This window comes from Psilocybe cubensis, chromosome 12 (genome assembly GCF_017499595.1).
Source record: "Psilocybe cubensis strain MGC-MH-2018 chromosome 12, whole genome shotgun sequence".
NCBI classification, from domain to species: Eukaryota; Fungi; Basidiomycota; class Agaricomycetes; order Agaricales; family Agrocybaceae; genus Psilocybe; species Psilocybe cubensis.
In genome coordinates, this window is record NC_063010.1 from 692,554 (window position 1) to 712,400 (window position 19,847).

At 48.3% G+C, this 19,847-nt stretch overlaps 5 protein-coding genes across 5 annotated transcripts; 2 read left to right on the forward strand and 3 right to left on the reverse strand.

The window, feature by feature from the left end:
• Positions 1–5,113: 5,113 nt before the first annotated feature.
• Positions 5,114–6,358, forward strand: JR316_0012218 (uncharacterized protein; the record flags this gene model as incomplete). Its single annotated transcript, XM_047897843.1, has 3 exons — positions 5,114–5,201; positions 5,263–5,667; positions 5,721–6,358. 3 exons carry the CDS (start codon positions 5,114–5,116, stop codon positions 6,356–6,358), a joined length of 1,131 nt encoding a protein of 376 aa, XP_047742732.1.
• Positions 6,359–6,736: 378 nt separating this feature from the next.
• On the reverse strand, positions 6,737–7,535 carry JR316_0012219 (uncharacterized protein; the record flags this gene model as incomplete). Its single annotated transcript, XM_047897844.1, has 3 exons — positions 6,737–7,325; positions 7,399–7,439; positions 7,503–7,535. The coding sequence occupies 3 exons, from the start codon at positions 7,533–7,535 to the stop codon at positions 6,737–6,739; spliced, it is 663 nt and encodes a 220-aa protein (XP_047742733.1).
• Positions 7,536–7,893: 358 nt separating this feature from the next.
• On the reverse strand, positions 7,894–8,859 carry JR316_0012220 (uncharacterized protein; the record flags this gene model as incomplete). The annotated part of the gene is made up of 1 exon (XM_047897845.1): positions 7,894–8,859. The coding sequence occupies one exon, from the start codon at positions 8,857–8,859 to the stop codon at positions 7,894–7,896; it is 966 nt and encodes a 321-aa protein (XP_047742734.1).
• A 3,074-nt stretch (positions 8,860–11,933) lies between these two features.
• Positions 11,934–13,733, reverse strand: JR316_0012221 (uncharacterized protein; the record flags this gene model as incomplete). The annotated part of the gene is made up of 1 exon (XM_047897846.1): positions 11,934–13,733. One exon carries the CDS (start codon positions 13,731–13,733, stop codon positions 11,934–11,936), a length of 1,800 nt encoding a protein of 599 aa, XP_047742735.1.
• A 2,466-nt stretch (positions 13,734–16,199) lies between these two features.
• Positions 16,200–18,103, forward strand: JR316_0012222 (uncharacterized protein; the record flags this gene model as incomplete). Its single annotated transcript, XM_047897847.1, has 4 exons — positions 16,200–16,259; positions 16,318–16,685; positions 16,737–17,652; positions 17,723–18,103. 4 exons carry the CDS (start codon positions 16,200–16,202, stop codon positions 18,101–18,103), a joined length of 1,725 nt encoding a protein of 574 aa, XP_047742736.1.
• Positions 18,104–19,847: the final 1,744 nt, after the last annotated feature.

A 19,847-nucleotide genomic window follows, 5' to 3' on the forward strand; every position in this document is an offset into this window, starting at 1 on the left:
TGTAGGTACAACCGTGTAGCTACGTCGTGAATCTACATCTTTTACCACCACTGCGCATTATACTTACAACAGGTTATGGGCCCCGAGAGGTCATAACTAAAGCTCGCTTTGTTCTAAACTCGTTCTATTCTTATCGATCTATATCTAAACTTGTACTCGACGTCAAATGGCTGACTCGACAACCGCGGAAGTCAACATCGGCGGATATCGCATCGACACACTGAAGGCCCACAATTGGATGCCGTGGAAGCGGCGCATGCTAGCAGTACTGGTGGACCTCGGACTGGAGAAATACGTGGACGGCACGTCGCTTCGACCAGGATCAGCGAAACCGAACGCACCCACGGCGGAAGAAATCGCAGCTCAGACAGCGTGGGATAAGGGAGATGCGAAAGCGCGATGCAGGATCGAACTCGCGTTAAGCGATGCGGAGATGGTACACGTCCTGGGAGCGCGCACGGCGCGCGAGATGTGGACGCAGTTGTGCACAGTGAAGGAATCCAAGGGACGACTCGGTGTTTTGGCGACACGACGAGCACTTTTCCGGGCAACCGCAGAGGAGGGATGCGACATGGCAGAGCATATCGCAAAGCTACGTCAATTCCAGGAGGAGCTGCACATCATGGGCAGCATTGTATCGGACGAAGATTTCGTCATGATTTTGCTCACCTCGTTGCCGGAATCTTGGGAGAATTATGCGTCATCCTTTTTGGGCTCGAGCGGGAATCGTCCTACGCTCACTTCGCAAGAGCTCGTTGGTGTTCTCCTTGAAGAAGCTCGTCGTCGGAAGGAGCGTGGAGGTGATGGTGCCGGAGGGACTACGCTTCAAGTTCGTGGAGGTCAAGGGTCGTCGGATGGAAAGGGTAATGGTTCGAGGGATGGCAGCGGCGGGAAGGAGTGCTATAATTGCCACAAGATGGGGCACATTTCGAAGGATTGCTGGGCGAAGGGCGGAGGTCGTGAAGGAAAGGGTCCGAGGGGGCGGAAGACGAAGAATAGAGGGCGGACGAATCAGGCTCGGGAGGACGTCAACACTACGCTCAACGATGAGGTTGCGTACCACACGTACTCGACGTCAAACTTCTCTCGTTACGACTGGCTTTACGATTCTGCAACCACCAGTCACGTTTGTCCCGTCCGTGAAGCCTTCATCGAGTATACGCCACTCGTTAATTCCTCCGTTCGTGGTGTCGGAAAGAGTCCAGCTATCATTGCAGGCCGCGGAACAGTCATCCTCAACTTCGATGTCGACGGGCAGACGATTACTCATCGTTTGAAAGACGTTTTACACATCCCTGAAGCCGAAAATGCTTTGATGTCGCTCGGAAGGTTTGAGAGGGATGGGAGGAGCTCGTCGTTTAAGAATGGGAAGGTTCTTTTGATGGATGCGAAGGATAAGGTTATTGGAAAAGGGTCGAAACGCGGTCAGATGTATATTCTTCACGCTCGCGCTCAGCTTAATTCAGGGGAACAGGTCAACTACGTCTCGCCAAAACTCACCTGGGATCAATGGCATCGTCGTTTTGGCCATATCTCAGTGTCGTCGTTGCAGAAACTCGTCCGGAACGATCTTGTCGTCGGTCTTTCCGTGGACGAAACGTCTATTCCATCCCCATCGTGCGAGGCGTGCATCCAAGCGAAGCAGACGCATAAACCTTTCCCTGGAGAAGCAGAAAATCGATCCACGGTTCCTGGAGAGCGAACCATGAGCGACGTATGGGGTCCTATCGGAACACGCTCGGTAAATGGATTTTATTACTACATTACGTTTATGGACGACGCGAAGCGATACAACGGCGTGGTTTTCTTGAAGGACAAGAAGGAGGCGGCGAAGGCGATTGAGAATCATGGGGAGCGAGTGAAGAGGAGGTTTGGGCAGTATCCGAGGTACATTCGCATGGACAATGGCAAGGAACTCGTGAACGAGCGGATTAAGAAGTGGGCGGCGGAGAGAGGCATTGAAATCGAGACGACGGCGCCATATTCCCCATCTCAGAACGGCGTCGCAGAGCGCTACAATCGTACGCTGTTGGAGCTAGCACGTGCGATGATTATTGCGAAGAATTTACCTCTCTTTCTCTGGGACGAGGCGGTCAATTACGCGAATTATTTACGCAACCGCGCGCCTACTCGAGCACTCGACGACAAGACACCATATGAAGGCTGGCACAACAAGAAACCGGATGTTTCTCACCTTCGGGAGTTCGGATGCGATGTATGGGTGTTAGACGAGACGAAGGGGCTTTCGAAGCTCAAGCCACGGTCGAAGAAGATGGTATTCGTTGGTTTTAACGAAGGCTCGAAGTCTGTGCGTTATTACGATCCCAAATCGCGCACAGTGAAGTCATCGCGAAACGTATCGTTTAACGAAAACGAAACGCCGCAGAACGTCGAAATTCCTGGATTATCGTCTGAGGGGGAGCGTAACGAATCGACAGACGTTAAATCCAGCGAAAACGAGCCAGAAACCGTCAAGAACGAACCTATTTCGTCTACAGCATCGATTCCACAGCCCAGCATACGTCGATCAGCTCGTGAACACAATTTTGTTGATTACAAGAAGGCAAACAACCCGAATGCTCGTTTACCGACTACACGATCCCAAACGACTCTAAACGCACCACAAATCGCTACAAAATCGACCGAGACCTCGAGCGCAAAGTCTACAGCAACGGAGCAAGCAAACATTGTCAAAGAACAGCTGTGGGGCGCGATTTTAGACGATTCGGAACGTGTCTTTGCCATGCGCGAATTGGACGTACCTCGGACACTTGAAGAAGCTTTGGAAAGCTGTGAGGCAGCTGCGTGGAAGGCAGCTATGGACGAAGAAATTGAGACGCTTTTACGGATGGGTACTTGGGAGATGATGAAGATTCCGGATGGAAGGAAACTGGTTGGATGCCGTTGGGTCTACGCGAAGAAACGGGACGAAAACGGGAACGTCATCAAGTACAAGGCCCGACTAGTCGTTCAGGGATGCTCTCAGAGACCTGGTACAGACTACAGCGAGGACGGAACATTCGCACCAGTCATGCGATTCGACACGCTACGCTCGCTACTCGCATATTCGGCCGTACACAATCTCAAGATGCGTCAATTCGATATAAAGGGTGCATATTTGCATGGTTACATCTCGGAGGAGATATATATGGTCCAACCACCCGGTTATGACGATGGCACTGGTCAGGCATGCCGTCTCATTCGTTCGCTTTACGGTCTCAAGCAGGCAGGAAACGTATGGAACCATGAACTCGATAACGCTCTCACTTCATTCGGTTTTACGAAACTCAAGAGCGATTACTGCTGCTACATCCGTCGAGCTGAAAACGGCGATTTTACGATTTTGGTTACCTGGGTGGACGACATAATCAGTTTCTCAACAAACGACTCGCTCAACGACCAGCTGGAGCGAGAATTAGGCTCGAAATTCGACGTTAAATCGATGGGTCAGCCCTCGATGATGCTAGGATTCAAGCTCGAGCAAAAGGACCATTACATTTCGCTCTCGCAAGCACACTACATCGACAAACTCCTCGAGAAGTTTGGTTTACAAGACGCGAACCCCGTTTCGACGCCTATGGACCCGAACGTGCGATTGGATAAGGATGAAGGTGTTCGGGAGGATGGAGACGGTCAGGGGGAGGTTAATTCGCGTTTAGGATTCAGTTATGCAACGGTCATCGGCTCGCTCATGTATCTGGCACTCGGAACTCGTCCAGACATCGCGTTTGCGGTATACAAACTCGCGCAATTCACCAGCAAGCCGAAATCGACTCATTGGACCGCTGTCAAACGTATATTTCGTTATCTGAAGGGCACGCGCAATCACAAACTTACTTACGGCGGCGATTCGCAAGTTTTGGACGTAAATCTCAATGTTTATTGCGACGCCGATTGGGCTGAAAACTACGATCGGAAATCAACTAGCGGATACGTGGTTACGATAGCAGGCGGCGCTGTGGCATGGAGCTCGAAGAAACAGAATACGGTCGCACTTTCAACCGCTGAAGCCGAATACGTTTCCACAACGCATGCGGCGAAGCAAGTCTTATGGCACCGCTCACTCTTCACGGAGCTCGGTTTCCACATTCCATCAACGTCAACCATCTTTACCGACAATACGGCAGCCATTTCGATTGCGCATCATCCAGAATTCCATGCCCGTACGAAGCACATTGACATTGCATTTCATTTCCTACGCGACTTGGTGGAGAAGAAGACGCTCGACACGGTTTACATCAACACTTCAAACAATTTGGCAGACGTTTTCACAAAGGCTTTACCTCGCGTTGCACACGATGGTTTCACGTTGCAGTTGGGAGTTTTGGCCGACTAAGGGGGAGTGTTGGAATGATAGTCGGCGAGCGACTTGGTCGCTAAGTCGTTATCTTCCTCTTGTAGTTTATCTTATCATATTTTTTCTAGATTATTCTACTATAGGTTCCGTAGTTACTGTAGGTACAACCGTGTAGCTACGTCGTGAATCTACATCTTTTACCACCACTGCGCATTATACTTACAACAAAGATGATGGAATAGATTTTACAGGACGACTGGCTTTATCTTGTCTTGACTCTGAACGTCGGCCACTTCTGCCTAAATTTAAGTTAAATGTGGGATCATTCCACCGGAAGGCTATCTATCCGTCGCTTCCGTATCTTGTTTCTCTCGACTTGCAGTTCTGTCAATCAACTGTCAATCACGAGTGTACCCAAGGCATAAGTACCTAATATGTGTCTGTTATGGGGTGTTCTATAAATATCTACTCACCGGATATGTTTGACGGCTGTCATGATGCCTCTTCTAGTCACCCTTTTAAGACCTATGCCAATTCTAGGAGGACTGTCCGCATCCCAACATGCTATTCTTTCTACTCATCCTTTTATATCTTTTTCGTGATTCAAATCACCCCTCTGCATCTTCAAATGATTCCGAACTCTTCAGTCGTACCCTCAAGCCTTTGGCTTGCATCTGTACCCAGCAACGCTCTGTGTCTGATATTGTCTGGAGTTGTTTGGCAACAATATTTACATGCTCCTGGGTGTCAGTCCATCCTGATGTTCCCAAAGACGGTGAAAAGTGGTGGAGCAATGTCCTACAGCGTATAGAGTTCATGTCCTGGACGATCTTGAGCCCCGAATTTGTTATCACATGGGCAGGGAGACAGTGGATAGGCGCTCGAAGAATTGCTCGGGAACAGGGTATGTAACACCATGTCTATCAGATACGTTGCCATAATGTTGCTGAGTATCTTGTATGCAGGTTGGACTGTCACTCATGGTCACTTTTTACAGATGGGCGGATTTATGCTGTACAAGGGAGACGAGAAGAAAGGTGTCTTGTCGTACGAGCGCTTTAAAATGCTACTTAACAGCAAGCGAATCGAATTTCCGAAAGTAAGCCGGGAAGAAATCGAGGATCGCAGCAAGAGCGACGGCCTCTGCAAGGCTCTCGTAGTTGGTCAAACCAGCTGGTTTGTTCTACAATGTATTGCCCGAAGGATCAGTCATTTACCCATTACCGAGCTGGAGTTGGCTACTTTGGCGTTTGCGGCGCTTAACGGGTGCATGTATTTCTGCTGGTGGGACAAACCATTTGATGTGCGAATTCCTATACCCGTTCAACTTTTATCAGAGGAAAGTGAAGAAATAATTCAAGACTCAAGAGGTTAGCAGTCCATAGCCGCTTTGAATGGTATTTGCTAAACTTTGGTTATTCAGGCGTCTACTCGTTCAATTTGGGGCCAGCGCCATTGCAAATGCAGAGCCCGAACACATTTCCAGAAATACACCAAGTGCAATGGGTCAAAACCTTGCCCACTGCCCTTCGAACCTTCTTTAATACAAGACTGGACGCCATTAACGACCTCCAATTCGTAGCTCAATTCGCGTACTTTAACAACCCTAATCGACCCGAAGACGAGGTTGGGCCAATGCAGGTTCCCGCATTCTACGCCCTCCTTGCAACAAACGAAGAATACAACAGGATATTCCTTGCCGTCTCAGCGACGGGCACAATCTTTGGAGCGATCCACTGCGCAGGATGGTCCTTCCACTTTCCTACAGCGATTGAGTTGTGGCTCTGGCGGACCTGTGCAGTATCGCTCGTGGTTGGGCCGCTCTTCCTCCTATTTGTGAGCTATGAGCCCCTCAACGACCACTTTCAACGTTCGCGGTTTTCTGTCATCCGTTTGTTTGGAGAGTTCTTCGCGAATGATCGATATGTAAAGCCGCTTGGGTGGTTGTACTACATCTTGGTCCGCGTTGCGTTGCTTGCTGAGTGTTTTGCTGCTCTGAGGGACCTACCCTCAGCATCGTATTCGGTGGTACAGTGGCCGCTTTTTTTGCCGCACATTTAATTGAAACCTGGGAGGCGTTGTATTTTTTGCCCTCTCCTTGAATTGCAAAATCATTGGTATCCTGTACATACATACACTTCATTTAAGTATAATCGAGGTCTAATTAATGGGTAATCATTATCAATTAAGCATTTTGTACATGCCAGTGTAATTTAAGGATAATGTCATATTTTTTCTTCAAAGCAACCGCGAAAGACCAACTAGTTTCTCTTGTTGATAAAATTTATTGTAGATCCGGATGCCTTGATTGCGTACTCACGGTACGTTATCACATTTATTTGCTTTTACTAAATGTACTGATGACAAGACTATTTTATACAAGACTTATATCAAATCATAGTAGCAGATTGAATGTTTTTTGATTGTGCTGTCAAGAAGCTATGTGCGAGGCTGCATGCCGGGGTCTGGGTATTTCTTCAAGAATCTATCGAATATCTCCATAGCTTCGGCATCGTGGGCTGCTTTGTTTCTCATATAATCATTATACGAAGGCATAGTGTCGGTGTTCATTATGGATTGATCCATACCAAGGGGTATTATCAATTCTTTGTCTTGATTTGTGGCATGTAATCCAGCGCTGTATTCACCCTTGTTGCCAATATCGGACTTTGTAGAAGTAACTTTCCTAGCCTCTGGTCTATGTTGATCATTCCCTCTGAATGAGGATCCAGAAAGTGAATGTGGGTTTTCTGTCTCGAAGAGTCTATCATATGCAGACTGGACCCTCGGTGGATAAAGTCCACGTATGGTGCGCATTTCTTCTTCTGTTGGTGGGGTAAACTTTGCCGGAGCGAATTGCCAGTCCGTATCAGAAAAGTCATAGTCACGGCCAGAATGGGTAGGTCCTTGCATCATTTTTTCCAAGAGTTGTTGCCCTCGAATTCTCCGTATTTCTTCAGGACTTAAGTTCTCTTGAATGGGGTCGAAGATCCATCTCCGTTCACCATACACGGGTGTGGATTGCGACCTGAACAAGACGAAAAAAACCGTGAGACTACGGTATATCATGAAAAACAAGTAAAGTATCTGTGGTAACTGACATTGTTTTGAGCTTTGCAAGGAAATTAATACGTTGTAAAGACTGGGGAAAATGTTTGAACGATGGTGGATAATTTATGAAGTCTTTTTATATGTCGAGGCATACCAGAGGCCAGCAGAATTGGAGTTTAAAGGCCATGGTAAACGAAGGGTTTGTGCCATTATTTTAAAACATTACCGATATCATATTCCATGGAAAGGCCACAAAGACGGAATGTAACTTGAATGGCCCACTTTTCTCTGTGAACGAGCGTTGCGAATTTAAGTTCTATTTATTCCTTCATACGTGTGCTTTTTTAATGGCCTGCATTATATCATAACTACTACTAGTACTACGATCTAACTAAGCTTGGATTCATCTGCTGTAGATTTACGTGCGCGACTGTGGCCTCTAGGGCCCAGTCAAGTATGGCGACCCCAATACCGGATACTCAACAGTGTTTAGCTGTTGCTGGGTTACAATAAACTACGACATAATGTGAATCGTAAGAACCTCTCTAAACCGTCCCTGGATTTTCGAGAGGCATGTAATATCCGCCGAGATTGACATAAGGCATCCCATTAACATACGTAGTGGGATTCGCTTCGGGCACACGAATGGGTCCTGTGTTGGCATTATTTTGTTGCACTTGCGCATGCGCATGCTCAGCAAACGGGCCGTGAAGATCTACACCGCCTTCTTCTTCTTCTTTCTTCACGATCTCACCTTCTTCCATGGCGGCCACATTTTGGTTCTGTTCGTTCTGGACATGATTATGGGCAGGGTTGCCACAAGCCACCTGAACAGGAACCTCAGCATAATCATCGAACCACGGAGCCTCATTCTCTTTCCCCAAGGCGGCCTGACCTCCAGCAGCAGGCTGAATTTCATCGGGTGCTGGATTCATCACCGCTGGTGCCGCAACATTACCAGCATATTGCGCGTACCCTGCGTCTACACCTGGCCCCGGCCCTGCTTGTTGTTGATACGGAGGAGGTGGTCGCGCGTATGGATGCTGCGGACCTTGCCTCGGCCTATGAATTTGCCTTTGGCCTTGCCATTGCGGTTGGGGGTAGAATTGCTGCTGTTGCTGCTGTTGATACGCCGGCTGCTGCTGCTGCTGCTGCTGATACGCCGGCTGCTGCTGCTGCTGCTGATACGCCTGTTGCTGCTGCTGCTGCTGCTGTGGTTGTTGCGGTTGCTGTAGAGGATAGAACTGGGCCTGCCCCGGTTGTTGAAAATAATACTGATTCGGAGGTGGGACTGGCCCAGCAACCATCCTCGGAGGGAGAGGCTGGAAATCGGGTACCTGCTGGTACCGTTGCTGGTTCTGTGCGAGCTGATTCAAAGGCGGAAGAACAGTCGCCGTCGACGTTATAATATGTCGCGTATACGTCGCGTTCTCCCGCACCCTAGCGCCAATCGTCGCCACAGTACAGGGGGAGATGATAGTGATGAGTACCGCGCACGCGATCAAGGACATACTAAGCACCGACTCACCATGTCTCTGTTCTTATCCAACGCTCTTCGCGCACGCGTGAGATGTTCGATCTACCGATCGGCTGATTATCAAGGTTTTGGAAGTATTGCACCTGCTCGTTGGCAGGGCGAAACGGGTTCTGCTGCTGTTGCTGCTGCTGATTTGGATCCATTCCGATGCTATATGTACGGGCCAGGAACAAGTAGCACCACGTCGGAGTTTTACTCACAAATTCAACAGGAGGAGTTCAGGAAGAGGACGACGCACAACTGAGGCAGGGAGAGAGAGGGATCAAAATCGCAGAGGACGCTCTCAACACGCTGAATGGCCGCTTTTATAGGATGAAGACACAATCCGGATAGGGAAAAAATATGCCACTGATGTCAAGCCGAGTGAGAGGCTCGAGCGCATCACAATCGATCATTTGCACGGGGTGTACAGCAGTAAGGACTAAAAGGTGCGATGGAGAAACGCGAAGCCACGATAAAGAAGCGTGTTGTTGTCAATTATCTTCCTTTTCCAGAGACAGTTTAGGGCCACCGTAATACCCACCATTGGTTGTCGACTTGTCCCACTGTATGCACCGGTGGTTTTAGGCTCAATGGAGACCACGATAAATCAACGCTTAAATTTGTTTGGACTTACATGCACGCATACAGGATGGCGGATACCTCGAGGACTCGATGAAATGGAGAAAACCAATTGTCGGTATTCGCATTGAAGAAAACCAGAAACAACGAGGCCTAGCATAGTCGTGTCAATGAACGTTTTTAGAATCCTCAGTCAATAAGGCATAGTGGCATATACCGGAACCTTGATCTGAGAGGTGGGAAATTGCAGAGAGGATGCAGAATGCCACACGTACATGCTGCACGGGTGCTCGAAACAAGCTAAAAAAGGAAAAAAAAATAAAATCCTGTCGAGTCAGAATTGATAAGTGGAGGAGGCCAGGATGGGATTTAGATCGGATAGGGAAGTCGCCGGCTCCGAGTGTACTTTCGCACCTTCGCCTCAACATGCGAGATCAAAAGATCATCTGGGGTTTATGCATCTTAGAGAGGTTTTGGTCTAATTGTGCATGGACATATGGAAAGAATAACAGGTGAGAAATATGGAGACTTAGCGACCACCGAACGTTCGAGAAGCTGCTTCCTGGACCTGTATAAACACACAATCAGTTGAACCAATTTGTCAAACTGGGCAGAGGAAACCAGGTTAAACATACAGCGATACACGGAGTTCTAAAAAAAGGAACTGAAAATCATCAATGTAGCAAAAATGGATGCAAAAAAAGCAAAGGTTAATACATAACATCATCGTCGGAGAAGACTGTGCAATGAATGTCGCATCGAGGAGTAAATCTCCGTCCACGTTGCGACAGATTTTCCATAATTTATCCATCCTTGTTTCAATACAATTCGAATTTTAGGCACCAGCAAAAAGAAAGAGAAAAACCTCGTGTTGCCTGGCCGTTCAACGCAGTACAGGATGTCCACCCACGTCCATAATGAGTCAGAAGGTCGACTTCGGCCACGTTGGAAACGTCTGTAGTTCCTTGGAGTTGCTTTTTCCAGGTAGTAAATATGATTACGGTAACAAAAGTTGTAGGCGGTTGTGTGCGCGCATGTGTGCGTTCGAAAAAGGAGGGCAGAACGAGGCAGGGCCGACGGGTCGGCTCCTGGGAGAGAATTCAATCGGAGATCTAACAAGATCATGTGATGTAGCTGACAAACAAACGCGTAACTTAACCGGCTTGGCAGGACAGTGACTCGCTGCTGGAATCAGAGACACACGAGCCTGACGACGGTTAGATGTATCGACAGGTCAAAATATCCACGCGTGGAATGTCTAATTTCTCAAAAGAATTAGAACGAAATGCTACCAGATTCAGTTGATTAAAATCCTCCTGAGACTGCTAAATATCCATCATGTTTCCACTATACCTGGGGGAACAAGTTCAGTAGGAATGGAGTGCGTCAACGGGTGTCTATAAACCATCACTAAAAGGATTCAAAACAATCAGATTGCCCTTCAAACTAGAGACCAGCTACACGTAGCAAGTCTACTACAAATAACTAAACAAAAAAACCTCCACAGCCCAGCCCAGCCTAGCTTAATCGTACGACGTAAAAAGCAACGGCGGAAGGAAGTTACGGAGTAAAGCAAGCCAAGGCACAGCCTGACACATGCATAAAACATAAATTCAAAACAGTATTGGTTTTAAAATTGGGAGTAAAGGTTTGGTGAGACGATAGAGATTTGGTACTTGGTATAATCGAGGGCAGAAGGGAAAATCGAACGCATAATTCGACGTATGTATGGGACAGTGGGGACACAAGATGGGAGACAGAGGACGGAACGGGACAGAGAGGAAGGATATAGGACAAGAGAAAAAATAAACACTTAAACAAATAATAAAACTGGAAAAAAGTCACGACGCGGAATGAAGATACCGTGGATGGAATCGAGTTTGGCCATTATGAGGGCCGACTAACGATTCGACGGAGACGCCAAGTCGACGAACGGCAGTTGGATAGCGAAGATGAGTGATGAAGGTGAATAGAGTCTTCGAGCCTTCGAGGTGTTGATGGCGAGGAAGTAGATGTGCGCCGGGCATGGGGCGACGACTGCAACTGGCGGGCAAAAATATTGCGCCTCGTTTATCTCCTAGACAGTACCTTCACACACACAAACGCGGCATAATAATTAAAAACAGAAATTTGTCGTCGTTGTCGTCGCGACGCGCATGGTTTATACAAGCTTATCGAAATAGGAACTGAGGGCCCGCATCGAGGGTCGAGATTCGGGAGACGGGATAAGAAGACTGAGTAGTTGACAGGCAGATATTGCCAAGGGACAACTGGAAACCGAAGATCTGAACACGAGGAATAGGAATCAAAGAAACCAACAGAGAAAAGACAGGACAAGGGACCGGCGCTGTCTGCCTTTTCTCTCACTCTTCCACCACTAACGAATAATAGCACAAACCACCAACACCATGAGAGAAACAGACAGGCAGCACACACACCCTTCACACTAACCACACCTCTCCTTGCCTCCCCTTAGCCATTCGCCATTTAAGCTGCCCTTCCAACACCCCTAACCTCGTCCTCGTCCTCCCCAATAGCATATTGAGCACCGCCATATCGTCCAACACCAATGGATGCATTTGCATGGTGTCCCAGCTGTCCATGTTGAATGACGTGGGATTCCGCGGTATATTCGGATGGGGCATATTGAGATTCGGTGGTGTATGCAGTATTCCTGTTCACGTAGGCGTTATCGGCTGGGTGGATGGATGCGGGAGGGGAAGGCGTGGTGGCAGCTTCGTACAACACACGCATGTTCGAGGGAGTTGCGCTGGCACCTGATCCGGCAACAGGCATGGGGTAACTGATTGGCACACCCTTGATTGAAGGAGAACGAGCGCGCGCCATTGCGCTAGGAGATGCACGGCCAGAGGGAGATGACATGGCGACGGATTTCTTGCGCTCCGCATACGCGCGAAGCATTTCATCGGGGCTCATCACACTCGCGGGAACAGGTTGCATGGGCATGGTGTGCATAACCGGGCTTGACAGGGCCTGAGCTTGCATTTGCGGTGACATGGAGACATAGGAAGGGGAGGCCGAGACAGATTTAGGATAGGCTGGAGGTGGGGGCGAAACAGGAGCAGGGGAAGAGAACAAGAGGGTGTCGGGTGCGGATGGGTCATTGCCGGTGCGCATCATGCTGAGTGCTGGCATCAGCTCGTCGAGATTGGACTTTTCCTCATGCTGTTGAGCAGCATTGCTGGCAGCTCTCGCCCGTCCAGCTGCAATTCGCGATCGGATGTCTTCTGGCGTCAGCGTCAACGCACCCTGGGTCTGCCTTGGTGAAAAAGAACCGTCTCCTTCCTCTTCATCCTTCTTCTCGCTGTCGGGCAGAGCTGGGACGGGCGGAATGTAAGCGCTGTGGAACGCCCTCGTCTTGCGTGTGCTCTCGCCTGATGGACGGCCAACGCTGGGAGCAGTTGAGTCGGCGAAGGAAACGCGGGAAACGCGGGTGTCGGGTGCGAAAGATACACGAGAAACGCGGTCGACGGATGTAGTAGAGGTGAGCCCAGCGGGGTTCCTAAGACCAACACCAGTACCTGTGCGCACCTGTGACATACTGGAGACTTTGGCTTGGTGACCGAGTCCAATGCCTGGGACGTTCGGGGGGTGTGCCTCGTCGCCTTCTGTGGCGAATGTCGAAGAAGGGCGGATGGCGAAGGAGAAGCTGGAATTGCGGTTGCCCACGGCCATCGAATTGCGAATCGCCGCATTCGCACCGGCACCACTGACACTCTTCCAGTCGGTGGAAATGGTCGACATGCGCTTGTCGACTTTCTCGGTCCACTGCTTGCGCTTTTCGCGGTTGCGGGCGCGCTTCATCTTGATATATGCGGCAACGCAAAGCGCGATGAAGAGGAGGGGGAGAATGACGGCGGCAGCCTTGCCACCCGGGCTAACGCCGGATTTCGCGAGGTGGTCATTGACCTGGGTGATGCCTGAATCGACCTGGGTCGTGTCTGCAACAGCTGGGACAGGGCCATCGGTGGGTGCGTCATACTTGGCGGTAAAAATTGGCCCGCCGGGAAGGGTGCTCATGAAGGGTGGTTGGCCAGCAGGGACGACAGTGAGCTGGAGGCTCTGTTCTGCGGTGGCGTTCCACCAGCGCGGCATGAGCTCAGCAGTGTAGGTGCCGCGGGAGAGGGCGACGCGCTGCCAGACATGTATGCGCGGGAGGTCAGAGCCGGGAGAGTAGAGGTAGATGTCGATTTCGGACGTGGAGGGCAGGCAGGTCGGGTCCCAGGTGATCGGGAGCGGCTGCAGGGCGTCGATCGTGTCGCCCATTTTCGGGGAGAGGTAGAATGTAAGATTGGGCTCATCAGGAACCAGCACCCCCTTAGGTAAGCAAAAGTTGGCTTACCTCCGAACCTTTTCAACCCTTCTGCACTCACACTATTCTACATTTTTGAACCACAGATATGTAGGTTATGCTTCTTTGAACACATCTGTGGTTTTTTTTTTCAAAAAAATTTTGATCTCAAGAAGTTATAAAGATTTTAATTTTTTTCCTTTTTTTTTAGTCTAACACGTCAGAAATGGTGTTTTCTCGAGTTTGGGAGATTTTCGAAAATTTGACAATGTTCTTTTGGCCGCTTATATAATGGTACACGTGACCACACGTGACAATAAGTCACGCCTAAGTAATACCTCTCAGACTCATTATGGACTTCCAGAGACTACAATTTGACCTCTGAGGTGTAATTCTATTATTGTGGGCATAAAGGCTAGTAGTAAGGATTGTATATGCACATTTATGAATTTTTTTTTTTTAAACTTTTTGTCTGAAACCATTTTCCGTCAACATAACTTTTGATTTTTTTTTCGAGCTGGATTTTGGCCGCTCTTGGCGCCAAGCCCATTGATTACGTAAGGGTGCTGGTTTCTGATGAGCCCAATCTTACCTGGAAGCTGTTAGTCAAGGGAGCGGGAGATATCGGAAAAACGCACAATCATCGCGCTTTTGCAGCTGGGCGGTGCGGGGGTGCTTGTGCACGCCGTGTAGCTTCTGGAATGGCATTTTGCTTGATGAAAAGGTGGTACAATATGGTTGTTATAGATATGTAGTCGTCGTGATAAAGAGCGAGGAGAAACGAATGTGGTCCGCTGGAAAGCGGCGACGAAGGTAGAGGGAGGGGAGGGGAGGGAGCAGAGTGTGACGAGCAGAGAGCGTAGGTCGTCGTCGTCGTCGGGAAGAAGGAAAGAGCAAGATGGCGACGACCCATGCAGGTTCGCACACTGAATCCGTGGGAAAGTTCGTTTTTTGCCATCAATCAAGTGTTCCTTGTATTCAACTCCGGCACCCTCCGTTCATTTTTTCGACGCCGTTGAATGTTTCGTCGTCAAGGACGCGCGCCCCTGTGTTAAAATTATTTTACGAAGTAGAGACAAAAAAGCCGTTCACCTTTGTGTTCGCCCGCTTTTTCATGAAATCTGCTTGCGTTTACCCCTCAGTCGCCCCTAGACCCCGTTAAATCACCGCCAGTCGAGATCAATCACATCTTGATAGATTGTCTCCGCCAACACTGATATGATGCTCTTGAGTCTGCATTCATTTAATTTATGGATCATCTCCAAAAGGCATAGGCGTCCCGCGACCATTGTCTAGAGGTATTGGTGTTGTAAAGCGATATTTCAAAATAGCAATAGGTACTTACGACTCGAAGACAGGCTTGAGATCGCAGGTAACTCGAATAACAATTAGTATGTACTGGGTTTTTCACTGGATATAAGCTAGGGGGTTACTGTCAACACGGCAAAAGGAACATAGTCGAGGGACGCATACATCCTGCATTCATGGATCTGCAGTTTAGTTAATCTCGCAAAACACACGATTATCGATCAGCATTTTGACCATAAAGGAGAAAAGAGTGTACAATACTTATTATCCATTGCACTAAAGTGAATATATGCGCTAATTTTCTCCATAATTTCTAAATTTCTGCTCAATTTGAGGACCTGCAAACCAGACAATCGTATACAGGAGGAGCCTGTTTCCCAGAAATCAGAGCGGATACACGGGGACTGAAAGCACAGTTAAAAGTAGATGCTCACCATGTAGCGTCCGTCATGGGCTGGTATTAGTTGTCTGGATGAAACCTTTGACTCAAGGAAGAAAAAAAGACATGCCCATCCATGCCATGCGGAGCGTATGAATAAATCACACATTCCGCAAGGAACTTTGAGGCCAAATGTCAGGGATGCTACGAATATATGCGCATATATTCACAAATACGCGACGAAGCCTGTAACTCAAATCTGGTCGGAAGTTCAGTAAAGGTCATAAAGACAGTGATCTGGGAACTAACCATGCTAGTTCATCTTGTAGACAGAAACATACAGATTTCTCTGGTTAATGTCTGCCATGATTCCCAAGCGCGATGTTCTGTGAGTAAGTTATTGAAAGCAAACGTTCCGAACCATTTTCATGTGGAACCGGTCAGTCGTTACATAGTAGGAAAAAGTATGCAACCTTTCCGAAAGCATCACCGTAAGTACAGGAAGCTATATGAGTATGAGTATTTTCTTTGTGTGGTATCTAGGAGAGAGGGTAGTGGGCGTACGGAGCAAAGAGCAAAGCGAGTCCACCAGTACGCGAGTGCACTTAACGCGACCCCGTGACAGGTACTTTTTGGCACGTGCCAATGAACTTAGAAAGCGCATGCCAAGCATCCGAGTCATTGGCTGCATCGGTGAGAGTTGTAAGACTCAAATCTTTAAGCAAGTAACTCGTTCTGAGGGTTTGGAACCACCATGAAGGAATCCTTGCTACTTTCGTATTCACCCGAGCTTATCCAATCCATCGGTGAAGAGGTAAGTAAACACCATGCCACGTCAAGGCAGTATTATCGTCAATACACTTGTACCACAGCTTGCTTTACCGGATGTAAAGCGCCTGCGAATGGTCTGCAGGGTCCTCGCAGATGCCCTGGCCTACATCGTTTTGCACAAACTAACGTTCGAGATTTCCAGGAGGAACATGACACGCGGTGTGGAAATGGTCAAAACTTTGGCGACAGTAGAGCCAGAACATGTGGCGTGTTATGCTTCCCGGAAGATTTCGATTGGACTGCTTTCTCCAGCATACGATCGGTATAGTCCGAGTGGTAGATACATAGATGGGGTGTGGGTCATCGACCCACCACGGGAAGACCCACCTGAAGTCACAATGGCCGAAGAATTGCTAAAAAATAACTTGTTCGCAGCCATCGCCTCACTGAAAAACGTGCACACTGTCGAGTGGGTGATCATAATGCTCAATTGTTTGGCTCACCTTAAACATCATTGTAGATGGAAAACAGACGAGAGAAATCAACCTTTTATACACGCCATTATAATTGACGCCCTCAAGACACTCCCAAACCTGTGTAATATCCAGATCGATTTTTCGAAAGCTGAAGTTCCTCTGGAATTTGACCTGCTGCTCGGTCGAGAAAAGATTTCTGTATTTACAGAGCGATCGACAGAGTTGCAACAAGAAGAAATATTTGACAAACTAGCAAAGGCGATCGCCCACAATCCAGTTCTTACTTCCCTTAACGTCCGTGGTATAATGCATTATCAGCGACCCATATTCGACAACACGCAAAGTCTCCATCAATTGTTCAAATACCACGCATCTACTATGCCTCCCCTCCGCCTCCGTGAACTACGTCTGAGATCCATGTTTGTGCGTTTGGATCACGTCACTTTGCCTCACCTTACACATCTTACAACTCTTCACCTAGAAGAAATAGATGAACCCTCCGAAAATGCTTCACATTCTCTCTCTCGCCGTTTTGGACGCGGTGCCTCTGCTGGTTTATCAAAGGATAGGGAAAAATATGAATCGTCCGTGGAGAGTATCTGGGATGTGCTTCGCGTAGCCGGGGTCCGCCTTCAGAATATTACTGTCACCTCGATATCCTCTTCTTTCCTCGACTATCTTTCGTCATACTCTGGCCTGATCAAGCTGAATCTAGAAACCTCTGGGCTTCAAGATGGGGAATCATCCGACGCGATGGCTGCACGGTTTTACGATGGGCGACTTAACAGTCATGTTCGCTCGCTAGAGAGCTTGCAGATAACAGCCTCGTTCGAAGGACTATGGTGCTTTGGGGCACACAACGTGAAAACAATCTCCTGCTTGACCAATCTCAGGAACCTGGGTATGACCATCAGGTACATGGACTTGGCAGTGGCGAACAACCCAAAGGAAGATGCTATTGTGAGTACAACCATCTTGTCTTGATGTTTAAATACATTATACGACCAAACTCAATATCTATTCAACCCAGAAACGTCTCATAGACATGACGCTCGAATGTATGCCGAATATTCAGAGTATCGAAGTTAAGTTCGCCAGTTTAGAAATGGACCGCAATGCGCTCTGTGGAACAGCGTCTATGCAACGCGCCCGGTGCGTCTACGAGAAGATGCTAGAATGTGTGGGCAACTACATCGCTCCATTTGCGTACAAACGCACATTATTGCCCACTCTGACGGTTGGATCAGACACTGTGTTCGTGACTGGGCACGAGTGCGTGAAACCTGATGGTATTAATTCGGATAAACAACTAGGAAATGATACAACCAGTCGGATGGGAGGGGTCCGGTTGAAGTATGTTAGTATTCCAGAAGATGATGAACCCAGTTGGCTTCGCTTCATATACATATAAACCATGTTTCAAAGATTGTTCAATATGCCTCACTTTTTTTCCTACAATCCATCTGTCCATTTGGATGACGCTGGCAACGGTCGTTGCAAGCACTTTGCCCAATTTCGTCAAAAAGTAATCGTTGGCACAAATAACCTTGGTATGAGCGAAAATCATTATAAAATAGACCACCATCGCTGCTATTTCGTTTCAACCTAGGCGAATAGCATTTAAGAGAGAGATAAGAGATACCCGACTCCGAGACGTTCTGGGACTACAGAATTATTCGTCACAGACTTGGAGTACAGATTCAGTGTCATCCTGATCACACCGAAAGCCCACAATCAAGACAGCTACAATAAACTTGATCCATAAGAGAATTGAGCTGATCAATGTCATTCCTGCCTGTGATAGAGCAAAGATGCGTCCTGATTTCACGGAGTCGAGAAGGGGGAGGGACCATATTAGCGTCATAGGAGTACGTAGCTATTCCCCCTCTTGCGTGTGCGATGGATAGCAGACCCTTCATATCTGCAGCCGGGTCTATTCGAAGAACCATTAATGAAGGGCAAAGCCACATCCCTTTCCCGTCGTCATCAAACAGTGGATGCGCTAGAGCATACAAGAGGTCGTTTTGCTCGTTTTCTAGACTTGAGGGCGGATCCAGTGATTGAAGAGCGGCATTCCCATGGACATTATCGTCATCCACTAGGAAAAACTGGACAAGGTTTGGTAGTTTACCTAACCATCGAATGAGAAAAGGAATATCTCCTAAGGCTAGGCAGTTGATGAGGTCGAGCGTATGCAGATGGGTAGGCGTAAATCCAGGTTGACTCCATTGCGAGAGAAAGGAGGCCATAGGTACGATGGGTGGTGAAAATCTATCCCAGGTGTCACGGTCGTTATTCAGGGACAGTGTCTGAAGACATGGGGCGGAAACGGAAGAGAGGATGGTTGATGAGAATAGCACGCCATTCAGTTCAAGTCTTTGAAGTTTCTGCAATCGAACGACGGGTGGCGAGTATCCAATTGGGTCGGTATGGTTGAGATCGTTCAGCGCGATTGACGTGGCGTGTGGAACACGTTTGAGAAAATCTATTGTATCCCGAATATTCATTGTGCGATGCCGCAAGTCCCTATCCTCGTTCTCGGTGCTTTCATATGCACCAGTGATAGTAAGATGTCGGACTTTGGGGCCCAGAAAACCACGAATCCATAAGTGAGGCAGGGATGTTGCAGTCAAAGAGTGTAGTTTAACATCGCGATCGACGGAGCTGGGATCAACATCATCAAAGAAGGTATCTTGGGAGTTCTGATATTTCCGGCCAGGGAACAACGTAAGCTCTTCCAAATTCCTACACAAATCTTTCCATCTAACCAACGAGATGAAATCGAAGTTAGCATCCAAAGCTACCCAATTCCTGGACAGCGCAACTAGGTCCTTCAATGGGCCCTCTAAGTTTTTGCTGTAGATCGGTGCTTTAGAGGAAACCATGATCGACAATGGCGACGCCTTCGCTTTTTCGAGCCTTCTCTGGAGTATTTTAGGTGACGTTTTTCTTCCTATGAAAAGTATTCCCCATAAGCGAGGCGTGTCGTTGACAATCTCGCACCAATCTCTACAGACAAGGGCAACTGGGTAGATAAACCGGATCCCAGTGCTGTATATGCCCATTTCAAATGCGGCAGCGAGAATTTCGGGTGGTATATCGAGTATCGTCCGCATTGTACGCGTATCGACAATAGAATAAAACACGCGTTTTGG